We start from the raw sequence: 22,799 nt of genomic DNA on the forward strand, positions 1-22,799 counted from the left end.
CTGGGGGAGCTGGCCAGGGGGGCGGGGGGGGCAGATCACTGCTCAGGGACTGACTGGGCATTGGTTGGCAAGTTGTGAGCATTTGCATTGCATGTCACTTGTTTTGTGTATTGCAATTCTTTTATTATTATTATTATCATCATTATTATTTTCTTCCTTTTCTGTCCAATTAAACTGTCTTTATCTCAACCCAGGACTTTTACTTGTTTTTCCCTGATTCTCTGCCCCATCCCACTGGGTGGGGGGGAGTGACTGAGCGGCTGCATGGTGCTTAGTTGCTGGCTGGGGTTAAACCACGACACAAGGCAACAACACAATCTAATCGGGACAACGTAAAACTGAAGGAGTCATAGACACTGTATTAAGCCCTACAGAAAGTCCATGCCAGACCGGAGAGTCCAGATGTCAGGGCTGGATCCTCAGAGTGGTTGCGCTGCTTTAACTGATGTTTTTACCATGACTGACAAGACACTGTCTTCATCCTGACAAGAGAAGCCAAAGTACCCGGTCATGAAGGCACATTAATAAATAGATCATTGCAGATGGTGTTAGCACAGCACCTCAGGGTGCAGTTTGTCCCCGCGCTGACAACCCTCTCACCCAAACCTGCCATCTCCAGCACCACAGTGCCCTTCTCTCCCACCTTGATGTGTGCAGGATCACGGCCAGAAATTCCACCTCATCCCTCGCTCTGAAGGCGTTATTTTTACCTCCATTTCCCCCTGCAAAGCTGGCTGCTGGCGCTGTCGGATTCACACAGTCCCCAAGGCTCCCCGTTTATTCCCCTTTCCCTCCCGGACCCTCCTTGCAGCCCTCATCTCCTCCCAAGCACACAACTGCTTTTCAGACCCAGTTTTGCTGCCTCAGTACCCAGTGTTTCCAACACCAACCATGGCGGACATTGACAGCGGCCTGAGTCGGGCTCGCCTGCGGCCCCGAGAGCACGGGAGGACCTCCCAGCGGGCTCCGCCACAGGCCTCAGGCAAGCTGGATTTCGCGTCGAAGCCATAATTTCATTATCTCAACCCAAAACGGCAATGAGCCGCTGTTCCTCGGCAGGGACGCAGCCTTTGAGCTGCACACCCCTCGCCTCCTCCTCACGCCACCTCAGCGCCGGGCCCCGCGCCACCCTCACCGGCCCGCCGCCGAACTACAACCCCCATCATGCCCCGCGGCGCGGCGCCGCCTGAGGGAGGAGGCGGGAAGCCTTCGCGGGGGCCGCCGGGAGTTGTAGTCCCGACCTTAGAGCCGCCGCGGTATCGGTGAACGGGCGGCGGGCGGCGAGCGAACTACCGGCGCCCGGGAGGAAGCGGGGGCGGCGGGACCGGGGCCGGCAGCGGGGCCGCGGCCCGGGAGCGGGATGCGGTGGCGGCCCGGGAAGCCGCCTCGCTGTTTGAGGCCGACGCCATGCACCCGGCCGTGGCGGTGGGGCTGGTGTTCGGCGGCTGCTGCAGCAACGTGGTGTTCCTGGAGCTGCTGGCCAGGTGCGGGGCCGGCGAGAGGTTTTTGGGGGGCAGATGGAGGGGGTTAAGGGCAGGAATGGGGATCGGGGGTCGGGGGAGGGTCGCCGGGGCTGGGGGCCGCAGGGTTTCCCTCACAGGTTTCAGGATTTGAGGGGAAAAAGCGGCAGCCGTGCCCAGGGGGGCTCCGGGAGATGGGGGGGGGGGCTGGGGTGAGAGGATTTTGGGGGGTAGTAGGGTTGCCGGGGCTGGTACCCAGCCTTGGGCTGGCCCTGAGGGGGTCTACGGCCCCGGCCTGGGGGGCAGCCCCCCTCACAGCTTGGGGGGCAGCCCCAGGCCCTGGGGGCTCCTCGTCAAGGTGCGGAGAGGAGTCCGGGTGTGAATCACCAGCCCCGGCCTCGTTGTTTCACCGTCTGATGGGTTTTATGTTTGGTTTTTTTTTGGGGGGGGGGCTGTCTCCCTCTCCTTGGGCCCAGCCTGGTCCTATGATGGGCCGCTTCGCTATCCTGCCCAGGCACCGGGGATCTCCCGTCCCTGCTGACACGGGGACCACCGCATCAGCCTGGCCCTAAAGCATCCCCACCACCCGCCGCTCTCTGATCCTAGCTCCTCGTACAAGGTAACGCTGGAAATCCCAAGGAGAAGACGTGCAGGAGCTGGCCAGGGGTCCCCGGGGACGGCAGGCAGGGCCGAGGGAACGTCGTCCATCTGGAAACGTGATCTTCGGCGGCAGCGTCACGTGGCTGCAAAGCCAGTGTGAGGAGGAGAGGAGTCCTTTGTGGCACTCGGAGCGAAGGCGAATTGCCAGGTTGCGGAGAGAGGAGGGCTGACATTTGGGGCACGTCCGAGCGCTGCATCACCTTCCTTAGCCTGGTGGAGGAAGGCTGGCGTGGCTTGGGAAAGGCGATGGTCTGTGGGATTTGTTTTCAGGGCTGGTCAGCAAGCTGTGAAGGCAAAAGGGCTAGACCTGAGTGGAAAAAAGTAATGGTTGAACTGGTTCTGTGTCTGCAATCATAGTTAGTCAGTGTGGAGGTGCATCCCCTGACCATTCTGTACTATGTTCACTTCAGTCATGCCCAGGCTTTCGAAACTAGTAGTTAAAACCTGCCCTTACTTCCTCCCCACCCATCATTATCCCAGATTGTTAAGAGAAAAAGGGAGTGCAAAAGAGAGCCTGACACTGTAAGCCAGTAGTGGGGATATTTGCTTCAAAGTGGGAGGCCAGGACACAGGTACCTTACCACAAGGTTGCACAATCACTCAGCAGTCGCGGGATAAATCAAGAAGCAGTTCCTGGAGAAAAAGACCTTGCATGGCAAGTTGTCTTTCCTCTCGGGGATTGCTCTAACCTCTGCCTTTCCTGCCTGGTTTGTGCTGCAGCATCAGTGAGGGAGGAGGAATGGGCCTATTCGAGGTGAAGAGAGCTTTGGATCTGGCTTATTGCATTTGCTTGCCACTAGGCTTGTGTCTCCTCCGGCCAGACTTTAAAACAAAAGCGAGCCATTTGGCCCTATTCAAAGGCTGAATTAGGTGTTTAAACCCCAGAAGGGATTTTGAGCAGGAAATCCCACAGGTCCAACTGCAGACATCAAGGAAAAGCTGCTTTTTGCGCACAAACTTCTCTTAAGCATTGCCTCTCATCCACTTTAGAAATTCCTCTGTTTCTAACAGCTCAGTTCCTGTGCCCACCACTTGCCTTGTTCACCTTTGGTCCCTAAATTGGGGTAACACTGGGTATTTCTTTGGGTCTTGGTGTTATCCAAGGGAAAAGTCCCTCCTGAAGATGAATATTCCCATAACAAAGCCCTGCCTGCTTCCCAAGCAAAGTCCTGGAACAGGATCACAGGAAGAGGCAGTGACCAGACTGACAGTCTAGTAAGGAACAAAAAAGGTGATGACTGGAAGAAATTTGCTCAGGATTTATGAGGAAAGAGTAAAGGAATAAGAACTATTTAGTCTATAGATCCCTGAGGACAGACAAAAGACTTTAAACGTGTAGAGAATGGCTGCAGAGGAGATAAATTTTTCTGCTGGGCTCTGGAGGCAGAACAAGAAATAAGGGGCTTGAATTGCTATGAAAGGGATGTAAAGCAGGCCAAAAAACCAGGTTTGCTCCCTCTCAGTGTAGTGAAGTGGGTTTGTAAGAGAGAGCGGGGAAATTCCTTTTTGGACGTTTTCAAGAGCAAGTTAAACAAGCCCCTGTCTGAATAACAGGAGGAGGCCTGGACAGGGCAAGAAACACCATTCAGTTCATCCCATTTCTGCTGTCTGGAGCAACCTGACCTGTTCTGCTAGTGTCCTTTCCTGCTTGACCTGGGGAGGTCTGTCTTTGAGCCGTGATGCCAAAGCTTTGTGCGTGATGTACATACAGGCCTGGTTAGAAAGCCCATGATCTGCTCTTCGCCTTCTGAATCTGTGTCCTTGTGAGGTGCCGTCTCTGTAAAAACAGTTGAGGCTCTGCATGGTAGATGTCAATGGGGTTTCTTCCCTGTATGGAGCAAATGGGGAGGCTGCTTTTCTGCAGGGTCGGTTGAAGGAATTCCTTATGACATGTGGAGTCTTCTGCAGTGATGGACAGAAATCTTCCTTGGAGAAGTGATTTGGATGTGCTGAACTCTGTCTGAGTGAGTGCATCAGTGTGCCCCAAACTGATGTGCAGAAATTGGGCTAGACTGTTTGTGCTCTGCTGATGTGAACGAGAGCCCCGCTCTGGCTGTTTAATCCCACCGTCTGCTAGGGCTGCTAGACGGTAACAGCCCAGGCAATTCTGTCGTAGGAGGCAGGGTTACAATTGCATTGTAGTGTTTCTACATTGCCTCTGGAGGACTCTATCAGTTGGCTACAGCTAAAGCAGATCTTTTGTTGATATATCCAGACTTCTTGTCACTTATTTTAGGTCTATCAGTGTGTGTTAGAATTGTGAGTTGAAGACATGGGCAGATACAGCCTGGGGTTTTTTTTGTTTGTCTCTTTATCAGTCGACACTGTACAGATAATGTGAGGTCATATGTACAGCAAGTGACTGAATGCAAGGATCTGTGAATTGGGAGGAAACAAAGTCTAGTGCATGGAAACAGTCTTGGTTTATTCCAAGTTTAAATTTGCTTTGTATTCCCCGACAGAGATGAGGTTTACAATCTTGGAGCCTGGTCTCTGTCTCCAGTTCAGTATCTCTTCTCTTCACCTAAGTAACTTTTGAACCTCTTAATGTCATTGCACAGCAGGGACTGAAGTCTCCTGGACAATTAAGCTCTGAAAAATGTGAAAATTGGCAGGTGGGTAGAGGGGAGGGGCTCAGGCTAGTGCCTACTCCATGGAAAATGCAGGGAGAAGGTGGCCTTTCCAGGTGCTGTTTGGTGGCAACCACGTGCCAGCTCTGCATTAACCAGAGCGCTGCTGCTGCTTCTGAGAAGTCTGGGGGGTGACGGAGATTTTGGAGGAGACCAGGCCTTCGGCTCTGCTACCCAGGAGACAGCTTGGTTATTCCTGTTCTCCAGTGTATCTTTCAGCTTGCATTCTGCAAAATTGTGTCTAGACCCAGCCTCTAACTACTTGTGACGGCACGTTGCGTGAGCAAGCTAAATGCTTGTGCAGCAGGGTGGGGATCGCGACTCAGCAGCGTGCAGCTTCTCTGTTAAGTCCTTGGCCTTGGTTTCTGTGTTGCACCAGAGAAAGGGGAAGTACTTGCTCAAATTCCTCTGTCTCCCACTGCAAATAACAGTGAGCTTTCTGATTATCTGACATGTCCTGGCCTCCTCTGAGCCCACAGCTGACTGTGTGCCTCCCAGGAAATCCTCTCCTGCTCCCTGTAAGCTTCTTAGGAAGGAGGCAGAGTCTGCAGCAGGCATGTCTGCTAGGAATGGGTGAGCAGCATGCAGGGAGTCTTTGTTTAATGTCAGGCTGTTATGGGCTCTCTTGCCCTTGAGTGTAATTCCTCTGCCCTCAGAATAAACACACAAGGTTGATTTGCTCAAAGGTGGTGTCATTTCTGCTACAAGGGTAGTGATAACTGCAGTGCCTGGGTCTCTCTGGAAGGACAAAGATGCTCAGCTAAGAGGGTCTCTTTCAAGGTCAGACACTGTTTTGTGGCTTTCAATACCTTGTAGAGTTTGAAAACTTCAGTGCAAAGCATGTGTCGCATTAGCAAGCTCCCTGGCTTGCCTGGCTATCACGTGGCATTTAATGCCATGACCTTTTTGGGCCCCCACGATGAGCTGTTGTAGGTTCCTTCTTGAACCTACAACCAACCTTTTGGCATCTGGCAAATGCAAGAGGGCAGAGAGCTAAAGCTTGCTGCGTAAATTGAAAGCACGTCTGAGCTCATGTTCACATGTTCTGGGGATGGGGTACAAACAGAACCACGGACACTACACCTTGCTCTGCAGACACGGACCTGACCTTGGGACTTCCCTCATGCAGTGGAAATAAGGGCTATCGGAAATCCTGCTGCCTTCCTCCGGGGTGGACTCATCATTTCACGTGGCCTCTGACAAATAAAGCAGCTTGTAGGTAGGGAAAGACCCTATCAAAACCACTTCCCCATGAGAAAGAGGGAGATCCATCTTCAGTATGGTTATGTCTGTGCTTGATATTGCTCCCTCGGATCCTATACCCTGGCGGGATGTTATACAGATGTGTGAGATGCGACCAATTTCCTCTTTCGCTTCCTGACCCAATTCACCACGTGCCCATGGTGGGGCTGGCTGCTCGCTTCCTCTTCGGAAATGTTTAAGGAAGGGATTGCTGCACATGTATCTACAAGTACAGGTGAATAAATATCTGCAGGGAAGTGTTTAACAAAGGCAACATGAGAACCTGGACAGATAAAGCAGTAAAGCCCCTCCAGGTTGATGCTCACTCTGGGATTATGAGCTGTTAGCCTCTTTTTATTGCAGTGTTTGTTCTCCACTGCATTGCTCTTATGCTTGTCTGTCTTCTCCATGCCTGCAGGCAGTTTCCAGGATGTGGGAACATAGTGACATTCTCCCAGTTCCTATTTATTGCGGTGGAAGGCTTTATCTTCGAAGCCAACTTTGGGAGGAAGAGGCCAGCCATACCAATGAGGTACAGTCAATCTGAATGCTTTTGCTAGGCACAAATTGACTAGCTATCTATTATCTCAAGAAGTATTTAATAAAAAGGCTTATCCATTTATCCTGTCTAAATCCCATCCATTCTGCAGCATTTGCGAAGCCACACTGAGAAACTGTCATACCTGATAAAATATGAATTCCTTGTTTATCGAGAATTCTTAATAGGAAATTGCCATCAGATACTTTCCTGTCCAAGAAACAGGGCAGTATTTTGCACAGTTAAGAGTTTGCTGTGTTTGAAGAGCTTGCTGTCTCTCTGGGGCTTGGTGCAATGGGCATGGGAGGGAGAGGTTTACTGGAAGGCTGGCCAAATTCACTTTTGCATTTCTCCATCAGAGCTGATCCTGTCCTGGCAATGGCCTGGCATGTTCATGCTCTCCTCCCTCACACTCAGTGGCCAAAGTGAAGTGAGGAGGTTTTGTGGGGTTCCTTAGCAGAGTGCCTAGCACGTGGCAAAACAGAGCACTGTGCTGAGTGCTCAGGACAGAGATCCTCATGACAGAAAATTGAGGGCAAGTTTAGTGCCATTCGTGGCTGCATCACAGCGAGGATCTTCAATTTGTGGAGGCTCTCTAGCTTAGGTGTAGAACCATCAAGGTGTTCAGCCTGGATTTGAATAGTTTCTCCTTCCACTCAGGGTAGCGATGTCTGCTGGCAGAAATTGAATCCCCTCAAATCAAGCCTTGTCTTATGCCACTGTCCTTAGGAAAGGGGGGTCTGGAGGAAGTCCATGCTAAAAGGTCCCAGCTGGGCTATCCTCAGTTCCCCTCTGCTTCTGGGATTAGCACAAGCTGAGCCAGTGCAGGGCAGCCTGCTTCCTGTTCTAAGGACTTCCCTGCTACATCCAAACTGGATTGGTCTCCTTGTTACTCCTTGTCACAGACCCAAGAGCTAGGTGGGCTCCCGCTCAGCTCCAGAGGCATGTCTCAGCATCCCAGGGAGGTACATGCATAGCCATCAGCTGGTTTTTGTGTTTGTGTTTCAGGTACTATTTCATCATGGTGGCCATGTTCTTCACTGTCAGTGTGGTGAATAACTATGCCCTGAACTTAAATATCGCCATGCCGCTGCACATGATCTTCAGATCAGTGAGTAATGCCATGCCATCCTTTCCCTGCTCACGGGGCATCTCTTCCCATCATCTCTGCAAGCACTGTCTCTGGTGCGTGTGTTCTGCCACCCTCTCTTTCCCCGAGGGCACCAAAACCCTGTGCAAATACTAAACTCTAGCTAACTTGTGGGGAGAGCAACCTTGCTTTGAAGGCTGAGCTTGAGTTCTCACTTTCACAGTGTTGATCGTTAAACTTAATTTAATGGATAGATGAGGAGACTGAGGCTCACACAGGCTTCATATTTCCAAAGGTGATGGGGAAGTAACAATGACAAAACCAAGCCCAGACTCTGGCTGTCAGCCCTGGGAAGGCTGAATTGCTGGCCAAAGGGACTCAGCTTTCCCTTCTACTGCACAGCTACACCAAGTGGTTCATGTCCTAGCGTAGGTGTCTCGGTTAAACACTCCAGGTCAGAGAGCATGGCTTTGGCCTATTTCTACCTGCAATGTTAGCGCATAGGTCTTTGCTTTGGAAAATGCTATTAAAATGCATCTTTACTTAACTGTAGATGAGTGTCAGGCTAAAACTTCTGTTAAAACCAAAGAAAATGTAGCCCCAGCTGTTGGGAATAACAAAATCTGCTGGACAGATCTGCTGAGCGGGGGCTGTTCTCCCACAACACGTCATGGGATTGAGATACCTGAAGTCAGGAGAGGTTAAAAAGGAGAAAAACACACAACAGTCTAGGATCCCTGTCCTGCATTAGCCATGAGGGACGGTTCTTGTATTGCAGCCCTGCAGTCAATCTACAGAGCCATACTCCTGTTGCGAATTAAAAAAACCACAGTGATTTGGCCATGTTCTGGTCTGTAGCACACACTAAGTGTCACGAGTGGGCCAAAAAAGGGAGAGGCCCACTGGCCGGAAGATCCTAGTAGCCTGTTTGCCTCAGCATCCTTGTTCCCAAGCCACCCAGCTCATCTTCTCCCCTCCTCCTAGCTGAAGTGAGACTCTCCCCACCCTGTCAGTCTCCCTGATCCTGTCCTGGCATTTCTGTTGGTGTTGTGGCATTAGTTGTATTGAGTTTGCGGTGTTTCTCTGCGGCGGGTGTCCCAGTCCAGGGAATTGTCATGCTGACCTTCTGTTTTGTTTTTCTCCTCCTCTCTCTTCTTTCCCAGGGCTCTCTCATAGCAAGCATGGCTCTAGGTATCATAATTTTGAAGAAAAGGTAAGTCCTCTTACAAGCCTCTTACATCATCAGAGAATGCTTTGCCATTGACTTAATCCTTACTGGTGTTTAGTGCCCTCCCCTTTCCTGTTAAATATTCTTGGATTTACCGATGGGGAAACTGGGGCACAGAGGTGTACTTCCACTAGAGGCTGGAATAGTTCCCTCTTCTGCATTTCCACCACCCCTCACTCCTTTGTTTAAGGCAAGCATGGACTGAAGAGAGAGCTTTGACGCATGGCTGCAGCCCTCTGTGTTAGCTCTTTTCTTTCCTCTTACTTGTGTGAGGCTGGTACCACTCCTGAGGGATGGGTGTACTGAGTCTGGCTGGGATGGAGTTAACTTTCTTCATAGCAGCTGTCACGGTGCTGTGTTTTGGATTTGTGGCTAAACCAGCGTTGATAGCACACTGATGTTTTGGCTGTTGCTGAACTATGCTTACACAGTGTTGAGGCTTTCTCTTTTTCCCACTCTGCCTGCCTCTCCAGTGAGTAGGCTGGGGGTGGATGAGAAGCTGGGAGAGGATGCAGCCAGGACAGCAGACCCCAAATAGCCAAAGGGATGTTCTATGCCAAATAATGTCGTCTGCTGCAATAGAAACCAGGGTAGAGGAAGAAAGGGGTTGGGAGGAGTTGGCTTCCAAGATGGCCATGCTTGTGGGAGGTGGTGAGTGATTGCTTTTGCATTGGTTTTGTTCTTAGTTCCCCCCCCCCCCCCCCCCCCCCATTAAACTCTTTAGCTTGACCCACGAGTTTTCTCACTCTTGCTCTTCTAGTTCTCTCCCCCATCCCACAAGGTGGGGGGAATGAGCGAGCAGCTGTGTGGGTGCTTGGCTGCTGGCTGGGGTCAACCCACCACGGTGGGCAAAGACATCAGGACAGGAGGGTCCTCCCAGCTGCTTGGGGTCTGGCTGTGGGACCAATGTGGGCACATCCCCTGCCATTCCATCGCTATGCAGACATCTGCGCTGGCTTTGATCCGAGAGGGATCCTTTGCCATGGGCAAGGAAATCTTGGTCCAAATGCTTCTTTTTTGTTGCAGTTGGAGTAAGTTGACCTTCCCTCCCAGCAATGTCCAGTGTTAGATGATGGGTATGTGCCCATTACCACAAGTTCACACCAGCGTATTGGCGCAAAATGCAATGCAAGGGAACAGTAGATGAACAACACGAGGGTGGGCTGGGTCACTGACATCTCTCTTCTCCCCCTGTGCAGATACAGCGTATCTAAGTACACATCCATAGCCCTGGTGTCCCTGGGGATCTTTACCTGCACTTTTATGTCTGCAAAGCAAGTGGTAAGGTTTGGAAAGCACCTGAGGTTATAGCTGTGAACCTTATTGACAGAAGGAGCTGCTGTCAGCACCTTCATCAGTAATTCCCTTTGTCTGACTATTAATGGAGAGACAAGATGTCTCCTAGCTCCTAGATCTGCTCCCCAAAAGCTCTTGTTCCTGGTCTCGTTTTCCTGTGGTTTGGAGGGAAGGGATGCACACACATGCATGTGGTTTAACTTAATTACAGATGGCTTTTAACCTGTTCATGTTGCTTTTTGCTGAGAATAAACCGTTATTTTTTGCCACAGAGATAACAGGTAGAAGCTGTTTTTTCTTGGCCTTACTGTGATGTGTTGCAGTTAGGAGCAGGTGAATCTTAAACAAAACTCAGCCATCTTAAATCTTCTCTCTTTTTATCCCAGAAGAGATTGTCGGCTTTCAGGCTAGATTTTTCCAGACCTGTTGTCATCCAGAGTGACTTTCTGTGACCCTTGAAATAAAGTGCATGTATTTGGAGAACAGGAGGGAGTGAAGAAAATCCATGTGTAACACCACTTTGGGCTTTTCCTGGGTCAGCACGCACAGTCTGATCTTGTCAGCTGAAGACAGAAAAATGGCATAAAGTGGTGGTCAAGTGAAAATTGGTTGCACTTAATCCAGCTCTGAGAGATTGGAAATGAAACAGGGCTGTCAAACCTCCAAGTCCCCCATTATTTAATAGCGTTTTATGCTCTCAGAATGTCTGAGGAAGGTCTGTGCTGTGCAGCCTTGCTCTGTATTAATCCAGATAAACTCTCAGCAGGCATGGGGTTTTGGTGTAGCAAGATCAGTTGTGGCAAAGGTGAGTAATCTAATTTGGCCTAAACAACAGTGAAAGATTTGAGCCAAGTCATGCTACCTAGAGTTTTACCCTTGGCCAACAGCATCTACAGGCCTGGTTTCCTCAATGTCTTGACTGCAAGCTAGAGCCCTGGTTTTAGTACCTGACTGGGGCTTGGCCAGAGCCCTTGTTCTTTCCTGCACACTGACCTCTGAGATGGGGACAGAGGAGCCTGCTAATGGGCTCTCTTTGAGAGCTTTCTAAATGGCACTGATTATTTTTGTGGTTGAACAATTTGGTTTCTCGCCAAGCCAGGGCATTTCTTTCAGAAAAGCTACTTTCTTGATCAGACGTTTACACATTTTTACTGGAATTTGGTGCATTCCTTGAAGCAGAGTGGAAAGCAAATTGTGGTATAGTTGCTGCCACCTCTGTTCAGCCAGGGAAGCAACTCTGGAGAATGTGAGACCTTGGGCGGTCTTTGCTTTATGGGCTTGCTTGGAACGCAACACACAAACCAAGAGTGAGGTAGAGGCAGGTCTGAATGAGCTGCGGGGACGTGGTAGCTCATGGTGACTGTGTTGTGTCTCCCTCCACCAGGCATCTGACTCCAGCTTAAATGAAGAGGACGGACTCCAGGTTTTCTTGTGGTGGCTGCTAGGTATGTGAGTGCCACGTCTCCAGCCGACCTTGCTGGGTTACTGGCAAGACTCAGCTCTCTGATGTCCTTGGCCATGTGGGTTGTGCAAGGCAGACTGTGGTGGGAGTCCTCTTGCTGTGGTTAAGTTGTGCTGAGCATCTGGTGGATGTTGATTTGCAAAGAATGGGATTTTGTGGCACTCATTAGCAGCTTTGTGCAAGGAGGTACTCTTCATTTGGCCAACAAGTTAATTACGGCACCTAAGGGGTTTCTGCAAGGTAGTGGCTTAGTGACGGAATGAGACTACAGTCATGCATGTTTGCAGATAGCTTCTTGATTTCTCTTTGCAAAAGCAGCCCTACCTGATATACCTGATGCCGTGAGATGTGCTGCAGAGAGGGAGAGGGGCTGCAGCTGGTTCAAGTGTTCATTCAGCACAGTATTTCACGGAGCAGTCTTTAAAGTCTGGCACTTGAGTCTATTTTTATACCCCCAACCTAGGTCTCTTGGTGGCTTTTGGGGGAACCTGGGATTGATGTATTGTCAGCAGTGGCAAATGGCTGTATCCATGCTATCCCGCCAACTCTGTGTGCCAGGGCTGAGTCTCTTTTTAAGAGGTGTTCTTTTCAGAAGTCTCTTGGCATCTCAGCCTTTGTAATAAGATACCTGTGTCCCCAAGACCATTATCAGTTTTCTTACCAAGTCTGAATTTTTGGCTTTTTTCATTGAAAGCCAAATTGTGGGGGAGTCTTCAAGCTGGTTGACTTGAGCTATGCCATGCTTGAGCAGTGTTGCAAGGTTGTGCTTCTGTTCTAGGTATTGCTGCACTCACCTTCGCCCTCCTCATGTCTGCCAGGATGGGGATTTTCCAGGAGACGCTGTACAAGCAGTTTGGGAAGCACTCCAAAGAGGCCCTTTTTTACAATGTAAGTCACCAAGTCTTTTCTGTTGCTTTTACTAGGCAGATAGAACTGCTAAGAGAGTCCCTTCCCCTCCCACCATGTACTCGGCACAAATCCAAAGAATCACACGCTGCAAGGCTGCAGCGGTGAAGAGTGTGCTGTCATCCAGATGTGCGAGGCTGGTTTCCCAGGATGAGAAGTCGGGTGCGTTCACATAATCTGTTAACGTCACATCTTTACTTTTCTCTCCAGCATGCGTTACCACTTCCTGGCTTTCTCCTCCTTGCCCCAAACATCTACCACCATGCAGTCCTCTTCAGCCAGTCCGGTAAGTGTTGCACAGATGGATCCTTGCTCTCGTACCTTTCTGTCCTGTGGAAAAGTCCTTCCTTCTGCTGTAGACAGCTTTTAGTCCACCAGTTGTGTGTGTCACTGTCGTCTTGGGATATTCAAGCCCTTTGAATTTTCAGGTTTGATAGAAAGCCAAAAGCCAAAAAACCCCACACAGTCTTGAGGATGTTGTCCAGTCTTTTCCCCGTGGTGGGCCAGATGCCACCATGCTTGGACAAGTGGTGGTTGCTGAGAGCCTGGCCATGGGCAGCTGACCGTTCAGCTGGTGCCACAGCAGCTTGCAAAGCTAAGCCATGAGTTACTCTTTGGATCACTGTGATTAAAGCCCAAGCTTCTCACTAGTGCACACGCATACACCTGTTGGGCCCAGCCAGATTGTTCATCTGTTTAGGCTTAATAGTAAAATTCACCAGGCTTTTCAGTGCCAGCAAGCTTCCTATATCCCTGATCTTGTGAAACTGCAGGGAACTTTGCAAACACAGGTTTGCTGGTTCTCTAATCCCCTCTGGGTAGGGGGATTGTTTGCATGCGTAGATCATTTTAACCTGTTCATTAATATCATTGCAATATATTTCTAGCATGCTACACCTGTCTCAAGGAAAGCATGAGGTGACCCCTGGGGAAAGGAATGTGGTAGTTCAAAAATGGGAGTAACAGGACCAAATCCTCAACCACAGGTGTCAACATGGACCCGTTGGCTTTTGTTTTGCTGGTGCTACGGAGGCTTTGCCACGCTAGTGCTGTCAGCTTCTTGGGGCGACATGGTTGATTCATCTGGTTTTAATAGGACAGCCCTGACACAAGAAAGCATGACAGAGATTTTCTTTTAATGTCTTTTTCCTTAGCCTACTTCTTCCTCCATCTTCCTTTCTTCCCTACAGAAGTCCAAGCAGAAACATCTGCAAACTCTCTTGTATTTGTCATTTACCACAGTAAGAACAAGATCACCCTCCATTTGGAGCAAAATCAAAATGTGCCCACACCTCAGTCTGCCTGATGCAGCAACGGCCTCCTGAAGCTACAGTGTGTCCCGGATCACGGTCAATCCAGGACAGGAGAGAGACACCTCTCCTTGCATCTTCTTTAAGCATTAGCAGGGCAGTGACCTTACTGTGTCCTTTTTCCCCGCAGAGCCATTCGAGGTCCCAGTGATTGGGCTGACCCTACCAATCATGTGGTTCTACCTCCTCATGAATGTCATCACTCAGTATCCTTTCAAAGCTCAGCTTGAGACACGCCACGGAGATGGCAGCAGAGTGGGAGGGGAGGAATGGGGTGGAGGTGCCATGTCTTTGGAGCTTTCCCTATATATGGGAGCTGATGTTCATCTAAGTCTTGGAAAACAGAGAGTGAAATTTAACCTGGGACTTAATTTTTTTTTTTTCCAGGGTGGCTGAACCACCTGGCCACCACCTCTTGGAAAATATAGAGCGGACTTTAACTGGGGGCTTATGTTCTTTCTAGGGTGGCTGAAATCTGCCACCACCTCCCCAGGGACAGGCCGACTGGTATAAACTCACGGTGGTTTTGCTAGCCAGCTCTAAGTAGAAGGGACAGATCAGGAGCTATTTGTAGTATATACTGATGTGGAGTCTTCCAGGCAGCGAGGACAGCTCTGAAAGTCTGAAGAAGCCGAGATGCCCTCAAGAAAGAGACCTTTCAGTCCAAGGCTCTCTTAACCGTTTTCCTCTCACTGTTGAAAGAGTGCTGTGCTCTCTTGCTGCTCATGCTCCTCCATGAAACCCCCTTCTTTAATCTGCCTTTCCTGTGCCCCCTCGAGGGGCAAAGGGGACTTCTGGTGGGTATAAATGGAGAAGTCTGATTTTAGCTTCCCTTGGCTCCATGGCCATTAACCTTTTGACAATGCATCAGCCCCAGCTGCTCTAGTGGGGTAGTTCTGCAGTCCCAGAGCAAGCCTGGGAGGAGTCTGGGAGATTTGCAGTGTCCCTGGGGTTTGTAGTGAAGCTTTTCATAGCTGTAGAAATGCTGATGTGAGGAGAAGGGAACTTTATTCCCTCTATAACCAGACTGGCGCGATCCATTGCCCAGTCCTTTTCATTGCCGAAGGCCTGCCCAGGTGTCTTCCCTCTTCAGCCCCGATGTCCCCTTACCTCCGCCCACCCAGATACGTCTGCATCCGAGGTGTCTTCATCCTCACCACGGAGTGCACATCCCTCACCGTCACGCTGGTGGTGACTCTGCGCAAGTTTGTCAGCCTCATCTTCTCCATCCTTTACTTTCGCAATCCCTTCACGGCCTGGCACTGGCTGGGCACCGCCTTCGTCTTCGTAGGGACTCTCATGTACACGGAGGTGTGGAACAGCCTCGGGCCCTTCCTGGCCCGCTGGAGGAAGAGGCCGAAGGAGGAGTAACAGCCGGGGACTCTCTGCAGGGACCTTTTTATTGTTTTATAGAGCAGAGCAGCAGGGAATCCCCCAGAGGGGGGTTGTTTTTATAACACGGGGGAGGTGTTGGCTGTGCCAAGCTTCTGGGAAATGTGGAGCCTCTGCTGGGAACCTACCTGAAATGGATCATGGAGAGACGATATGGTTATTTTTGCAAGGTTGCATTTTTTTATGCAAACCCTTTAGCTTCCAACCTCTCCCCCTGTTTTTTTTTTGTTTGAATAACCCTTTTTAAGTAATGTAAAAGCTGACCAGTTCTCTGTTAGGAGCCCAACCTTGTTGTGGTGCTGTTGTCCACTCCTCCTGGCTTTGATGAGCTGGACCCTGAGCATGTTCGGTGCCGTCCTTTAATGTCCAGGTGGCCGTAGCGGATGGCTGAGCCCCAGGGACCTGCTGTTTGTGCAGCAGGTTGTTAGTTACGCTGGAAATGCCAGGCCTGGCTGTTAACCTGAGTCCTTGTTGCCTGGTCCTACCACCTGTGCTGGGAGAGTGTCAGATATACCTGTAGCTAGAACCTTCCAGTCTGCCCAGTAGATCCTCCACTGGGGAATGGCTCAGGGGACTGATTCCCAAGCCACCGAGCCCCCATCACTAGTAGCACCGCCTAGTTGGGAGCCTGAGGAAACCAAAAAGGAGTGATGCTAAGGGGTCAGAAAGTGCCACTGTGTCACCTTTGCAGCCTTCTCAGGGAGACGGTGAAGTGCTGTTGAGGCTTCGCTGAGTCCTCAGACGTTGCTCTGATTACTTCATCAGCCGGAGGGTATCTTGGGTTCCTCCTGCTTCGGTTAGGTCCTCAGTGCAGGTCACTTTTCAGTCGCTTCCTACTTTTTCCCTCATCACAAGTGTGTTCAGTGGGCTTTGTTACCAGCAGTCAGCTGCAACGAACTGTGCTGAGCCCCCAACGCGCCTGTGGTCCCCCCGGATCCAGCCCAACCTCAGGGTTCAAATGATGCCAAGAAACTTAAGAAGGGCCAGTACAGCTGAGCTTATTTCTGCCGCTGGGAGGGGCTGGTTTTACTGTCCCTTCACCCAGTTCTCCTCTTCTTTTCTTCTCCCATCCCTTGGGCATCAGCTTCACTCGTGGCATTTTTGTGCATCATAGCAGCATCCACCTGGTGCAGGACCGGCGTCCCTTAGTGTTACCCCTCACCTGGGGCAGGAGTGGCCTTCAGGAGCTTTGAGTGTGTGTCCCCATGCGTGCAGGCAACGCGTGTCTCCCAGCAAGGTGAGGAGCAGCAGCCACAGCTCTTCTAGGAGCGGCTCAGTGTTGGGCAGAGCAACGGTTCGTGCGCAGCCTTGTCTCGGAGCAGCAGGGAGCACTGTTTTGTGCTGCCTCAGTTTTCCTGGAGCAGCTTGTTTTCATCATCCTGATACTGTCCCCACTCAACCGTGATAACTGGGGTATCCAGCACTGTCAACCTGATTCACATCAAGCTTGGCCAAGTAAGGACTGTACTCCATTATTCCTCCACCCAACATCCCGATGGCTTCCAGCCTCGGTGTTTTCAACCCCTCCAGCATTAAACCTGTGCTTGTGGTGAGTCAACCCCGTCCGGCCACAGAGCACCACACGGCTGCTCGCTTACTGTCCCCCACTGTGGGATCAGGTTGGGGGGAATAGGAAGAGCAGACCGAAGAAAATGTGTGAGTAGAGACAAAGGTGGTTTAATAGCAAAGGAAAGAGGAAGGGTTAAAAAAAAAAAACCCAAGTGATGCAAAGGCAACCACCCACCCACTATGCCCAGCCAGTCCCCAAGCAATGGCCACCTTCCCAAAAAAACCCCTCCCCTCTGTTTTTATTGCTGATTTTTTCTGCATTGGTTGTTCTGGCTGTGCCCCTTCCCAGCTTCTTGCCCACCCATGGCCTAATCATTGGTGGGGAGCAGAGTGGGGAAAAAAGGGAAAGCCTTGATGCTGTGCAAGCGCTGAAACACAGGTGTGTTGGCAACAGTTTTAGCCACAAATCCAAATCCCAGCACCGTACAGGCCGCTATGGAAAAAGTTAACTCCATCCCAACCAGAGCCAGTACGGTGCTGATGGGACCTGCAGCTTGCTCCTTCCTGAGACGCTGAGGAGTTTTCCCTTCTGGTTTTGGTTTTTCGTGAGCCTGAAAAACCTCTTGTATTTTGAGCGTCAAACATGGGATGTTTCCAAGGATTTTGTAGATGGAGAGACTGTTTCCCAAGAGCTGCCCCAGCATCTAGTGCAGGTCAGTTCTCACATCCAGCTGTTTGCACAGGCTCCAGGAAAGACCCAGAGAGAGGCAAAAACCTTTATCCCTCATCTTGATCTTCAAAGCTATTTACACGGAGCTTCAGCTGAGACAGCGAGCTAGGGGGAGGCAACACAAATTCAGCGTGAAAGCATCAGGGACGCTGAGTAACTGGTTGGGTTCATCAAAGCTGAAAACACACCGGTGTAACACCAGGCTGAAGGCAGAAGCCGCATTTACGGTTGGGCAGCAGGAGCTGTAACTCCGGTTGGGCAGCTGGGGCGATGGTTGCCGTAGCCTGGGCTGGGGATTTAGCAAAGCAATAGCTGAGCGGGTGCCTGAGTGAGTGTAACATACTGTACATAGATTACTCGCTAGGTCGCTCTTTGTATCAAGGAAATTGCATGTCGTCTCCAATTTCTGTATGATGCTGGTAGGTTTGGGGATGTTTGGTTTTCTCTTTTTTTAGCCGTGTGCTGTACTTGGTCTTCACTCAAACCAGGTGTCAACAATGGGTTACTATTTGTTGTTGTTGGGGGTGGTTTTTTAACTTTACAGTGTGATCCATGTGTTTCTGAATATTTATAATTGTTACAGCATCGCAGAAGTGGCAGCGATTCCCTTCCTGCTGTAGGAGAGTGGGTGAGCTTGCCCAGTTGTGGGATGGAGGAAAGGTCCATGCAGAAGGGCCCTGTTAGCCAAAACTGGTATTTGAAGCCAGGGCTCCACCCCAAAATGGGGCTACTGGTTGGTTTGGTTTTAACATTTGCTGTAGAGATAATAGCACATATTTTTTAGCAGAGGCTGGAAAAGTGGCTGAGCCAAAATACTTTTTGATCAGTGTTCTGGATTTGCAGACTTTTTGGGTTGACTGGTTGGGTTTAGGGTGGTATTTTTGTTGTTGTTTTTTTAAAAACAAAATAAACATGTAACCTCTCCAAAGTACGTTGCTCTTCTTGTTTCTCCTTTCAGCGCTTTGCTGCTGGTAATCAGCTGCTGCTGACTGGCAAATTAACGGGGCTCTGAAATCAACACACAATTTCTCCTGCCTTTAATATGAGAGAAGGTAGGACGGGGTTTGAGGGAAAGACCCAACCACCCGCCTCCACTGACGCACCTAGCAGCGCTGCAGCGTCCCGCACCCAAGCGTCCTCGAACGCCAGCACCCCCGATCCTCACCCGCCACGCTGGCCGGCGTAGCCGGAGGGCTGGAGCCGCAGCTCCCCGGACGCGTCCTCTGGGACTTGGCGACGCGGCCGGGCAAAGCCAGGCTCTCCTCCGCGGAAAGCACGCGCCCGCCTGCTGCGCTCCAGCCTGACGTTATCCTCTAGCTGCTGCTGCCAGGCGAGATGCCGCTTTCCTCAAATCCCGCCTGCCCCTCTCCTCCTCCTGGGTCATAGCGACTGACGGGGAAATACGCAAGCTGCAAAAATGCAGCTAAACCAATAATAATAAGCTACAGGGCCTGTGGTGCCAGCAGACTCATTGGGGTGGCTGTTTCCCTCCCTCTGTGCAGCACCGAGCCGGGACCACCGGCCTCATCCAGCCCTGTCAGCTGTGGTTCCTACTAAAAAGATATTGAACCAAGAGCTGGGGGGGGTGTAGGAAGGCAAGAGAAGCGAAGGGTGGCCTGGGGGACGCTCCTCTTTAATTGCACTTACAATAAATGATAGCCGTTAACTTGCTGCAGGTGGTCTCTAGTTGCAGCCAGGTGGGTGAGTCGGGCAGCTGAGGGCCCCAGCAGCACCCACAGGGGTTGGGGGACCTGGCAGAGGGAAGCAGTGTGAGCCTGAAGCAGTTGGTGCCGAGGAAACCGTCAGGATCTGAGGTCCCCAGGCAAGACTCAACAGTTGTTTTAGGCTCCCAGTTTCTGGGAATCCCATCCATGCAGCTCAGAGAGCCGCTTCGCTTGCCGTGGTGTTATCCCAGGAGAGGTTGAAATAGCAAATGAAGCCTCCTGGCATCAGCATGTAACCATTAGCTCAGAGCTGAGTGGTCCAGCATCCCATGTGGAACCTGGTTTACAAAAAAAAAAAAAAAAAAAAAAAAGAAATGAAGCGATTACTATGGTCTTTCCAGACCCTGGTGACATCTCCCATCACTGCAAAAACATCGATGTGGCATTAAAATCCTGGCCGTCACTTCACATTTAACACACCTTTAAACCTTCCCCATCTCCAAGTTTTCATGGGCACGCTTAATTCTCCAGCAGTTGCCAAGAATATATGTTTGTAATTTAACAAATCATCTTTCACCAGGCCCTGGCAGCTGTTCATTTAATAAATCCTCATTGGCCAGGCTCTGCTTTCATCAGCTTGGAAATTTCTGTTCAAAATCTTTTGCCTTTCATTAAATCTGGGCTGGTGTTTTTATTAATGCCAGCAAGGGCCCTCAGCCTGTTGCTCTGAGACGTGCTGGTTACACTGGAGCACTCCTGAAGTCTTACGGAGATGAGCCAGGGGCTCCTGAGGTAATAGGAACCAACAGGGAAACACCAGTGAAATACGTCCGAGTAATTAAGGGGTGTTCCTCTAAGCAGCTGACACGGCCGGCAGCCCAGCTGAAGTCCCTCTACATCAATGCAGGCAGCGTGGGCAACAAACAGGAGGAGCTGGTAGCCACCGTGCTGCTAGAAAGCTACAACCTAGTTGCCGTTACTGAAACTTGGTGGGACAAATCCCACGACTGGAGTGCAGCTATCGATGGCTCCAGGATGTTCAGGTGGGACAGGCGAGGAAGGAGGGGCGGGGGGGGGTCGCCCTCTACATCAAGAAATGGATCGATTGTGAAGAGCTGTCTCTGAAAAATAGCCACGAGCGGGTTGAAAGCTTATGGGGAGGAATCAGAGACCGGGGCAACAAAGGGAACCTTGTGGTTGGTGTCTACCACAGGCTGCCCGATCGAGGGGAGCCTACTGACGAAGTTTTCTTACCCCGGCTACGGGAGACGTCGCGCTCACAGGCTCTCGTCCTGCTGGGGGACCTCAGCCACCCCGATATCTGCTGGAAAAGTAGCACGGCGAGCTGTAGGCAATCCCGGAGACTCCTGGGATGCATTGAGGATCAATTCTTAAGCCAGGTAATAGCCCTACCAGAGGGGATGCGATACGGGACCTGATGGCCATCAGCGCAAGTGAGCTAATCGGTGACGTCAAGATTGGAGGCAGCCTGGGCTGCAGTGATCACGCACTGGTGGAGTTTGCAGTCCTGAGGGATATGGGTCAGGCAAAGAGTAAAGTCAGGACCCTGAATTTTAGGAAAGCAAAATTCCAGCTGTTCAAGGAGTTAGTCAATGGGACCCCCTGGGAAACTGCCCTCAGGGCCAAGGGAGCAGAACAGAGCTGGCAGATCTTTAGGGATGCTTTCCATAGAGCGCAAGAGCTCTTGATCCCCATGGACCATGGAGCAAGTCCAGAGGAGGGCCACGAAGATGATCAGGGGCTGGAGCACCTCTCCTATGAGGACAGGCTGAGAGAGTTGGGGTTGTTGAGCCTGGAGAAGAGAAGGCTCCAGGGAGACCTTCCAGCAGCCTCCCAGTACCTAAAGGGGGCTTATAAGAAAGATGGGGACAAACTTTTTAGCAGGGGCTGTAGCGACAGGACAAGAGGCAATGGTTTTAAACTGAAAGAAGGCAGATTTAGATTAGATGTAAGGAAGAAGTTCTTCACTATGAGGGTGGTGAGACACTGGCCCAGGTTACCCAGAGAGGTGGTCGATGCCCCATCCCTGGAAACATTCAAGGTCAGGGGCTCTGAGCAACCCAATCTAGTTGAAGATGTCCCTGCTCATTGCAGGGTGTTGGACTAGGTGACCTTTAAAGGTCCCTTCCAACCCAAACTGTTCTGTGATTCTATGATTATATGAATGCTTTCAATCTTTCCTTGGCACGTCGCAGCCCGGCTCACCATGGTGGGTTGGAGAGAAACAAGGGATATTTTTTTTATTGAAGTGAGAGGGAAAGCCTTGAACTCCTTTGGGAAACACGATGAAATCCTTGTCACTTCCAAGGTGTAAAAAACCTGCTCCCACCACTAAATTAAATGAAAGGGGCAGGAGAGGGATAAAGATGTCTCTGTAAATCACTTGGAGCCACACAGTTCATTTCTGTTCAGTGTCTTTCATTATAGCAATCATAAATCAGCAGCTGGAGCCCAAGAGGGCAAGAAGGTGAGATTTATTGACGGGGGAAATTTGGGAGGGGAAGCGCTCAGAGGATACAGAACCATTTTTTTTGCCTCCAGCATGGCCCAGGCTCTCAGGTCTCTGCTGGCACCCTTCCTTCTTTGACAGCTCTCCAAAGTTTGCTGGAAATTTTTAGTATTTATTATTATTTTTCCACTTCCATACAGTTATAACCAGCCAGCTTTCACCCTTCGCTCTCCCTCTCTCACTGAGCAGCTGGAAGATGGATGCAGCGACCCTGCCTTGACCAAAGGACCTCAGCACAGAGGAAGGGGACAGTTAATTTACCCCTTTCCAGCCTGAGAGGGAGAAGGGAAAGCAGGGAGCACCATGGCCCCATTTCACAAGTAGGAGGTGCTGGGGACCAGCCAGGGGAGGGGGAGGTGACATTGGGTCTGCTGGGAAGATGCCAGTGGTCTTGCATGCGAAGATGAGGGGTTATCCCTGCTTTGGGCCGCCAGAAAGACCCTGGGTGGTCAAAATTGCACGGGTGGAAACAGCCCCGGGCTTGTAGCTTGGTCCCCTCTTCAGAGGGCAAAAAGCAGATGCTGCCCAAAGCATGACACAGCGGTGACGCTTGAACTGCTGCAGAGAAAGGGGGCATTGCAGAGGGACCTAAAAAAGGCAGAGGTGTCTTCCATCAGGACAGGAGGGGAGAAAGCAGTCCCTGGAGCATCATTGCTGCTGTGCTGGTGGCTGCTTCGACCCTTGAGAAGAGGAAGAAATACCCCAACCCCCCCCGTCAGCCAAGGCTGCTGGCTTGTTGGTAGATCTCCGTTCTGAGAGCCTGGAAGACAGCGCGGCTCGCCGAGTCTGGCTGGTCGTGAAGGTGCGCAGCCGCACGCTAGCTGCGTTTCGGGTGGCCTGAGATCGTATCAGCTGGGTGCAATCACCCGAAACGCAGGCACTTGGCGCGGGGAGCGCTGCATGATGCCCTGCCGCGGAGGAAGGTGGAGTGCAACGCTGGGAGTCAACTCAATATCAGGTCAGATAAGGGGAGGAGAGGAACATGGTCCTTCCTAGTCCCCGCAGTTGACTAATGGAAGCCCCAAAGCATGGGATTAGTGCAAGGAATACCACTCCTGGCTCCTTTTGAACCCCACATAGTCTCCAACATAGGGGAAACCATCCTTCTGCTGGAGGATTTATGATGCCACTCCATCCGCTCCAGGCAGGGGC

At 51.0% G+C, this 22,799-nt stretch overlaps 1 protein-coding gene across 1 annotated transcript; it reads left to right on the top strand.

Moving 5' to 3' along the window:
- Nucleotides 1-1,223: 1,223 nt before the first annotated feature.
- SLC35B4 (solute carrier family 35 member B4) lies at nucleotides 1,224-18,381 on the top strand. Its single transcript, XM_030014704.1, has 10 exons — nucleotides 1,224-1,484; nucleotides 6,411-6,524; nucleotides 7,539-7,641; nucleotides 8,784-8,833; nucleotides 10,048-10,129; nucleotides 11,529-11,589; nucleotides 12,385-12,494; nucleotides 12,723-12,798; nucleotides 13,953-14,028; nucleotides 14,947-18,381. Exons 1-10 carry the CDS (start codon nucleotides 1,408-1,410, stop codon nucleotides 15,191-15,193), a joined length of 996 nt encoding a protein of 331 aa, XP_029870564.1. The 5' UTR covers nucleotides 1,224-1,407; the 3' UTR covers nucleotides 15,194-18,381.
- Nucleotides 18,382-22,799: the final 4,418 nt, after the last annotated feature.

The sequence above is a fragment of the Aquila chrysaetos genome, chromosome 5 (genome assembly GCF_900496995.4).
Source record: "Aquila chrysaetos chrysaetos chromosome 5, bAquChr1.4, whole genome shotgun sequence".
In the NCBI taxonomy this organism is placed as follows: Eukaryota; Metazoa; Chordata; class Aves; order Accipitriformes; family Accipitridae; genus Aquila; species Aquila chrysaetos.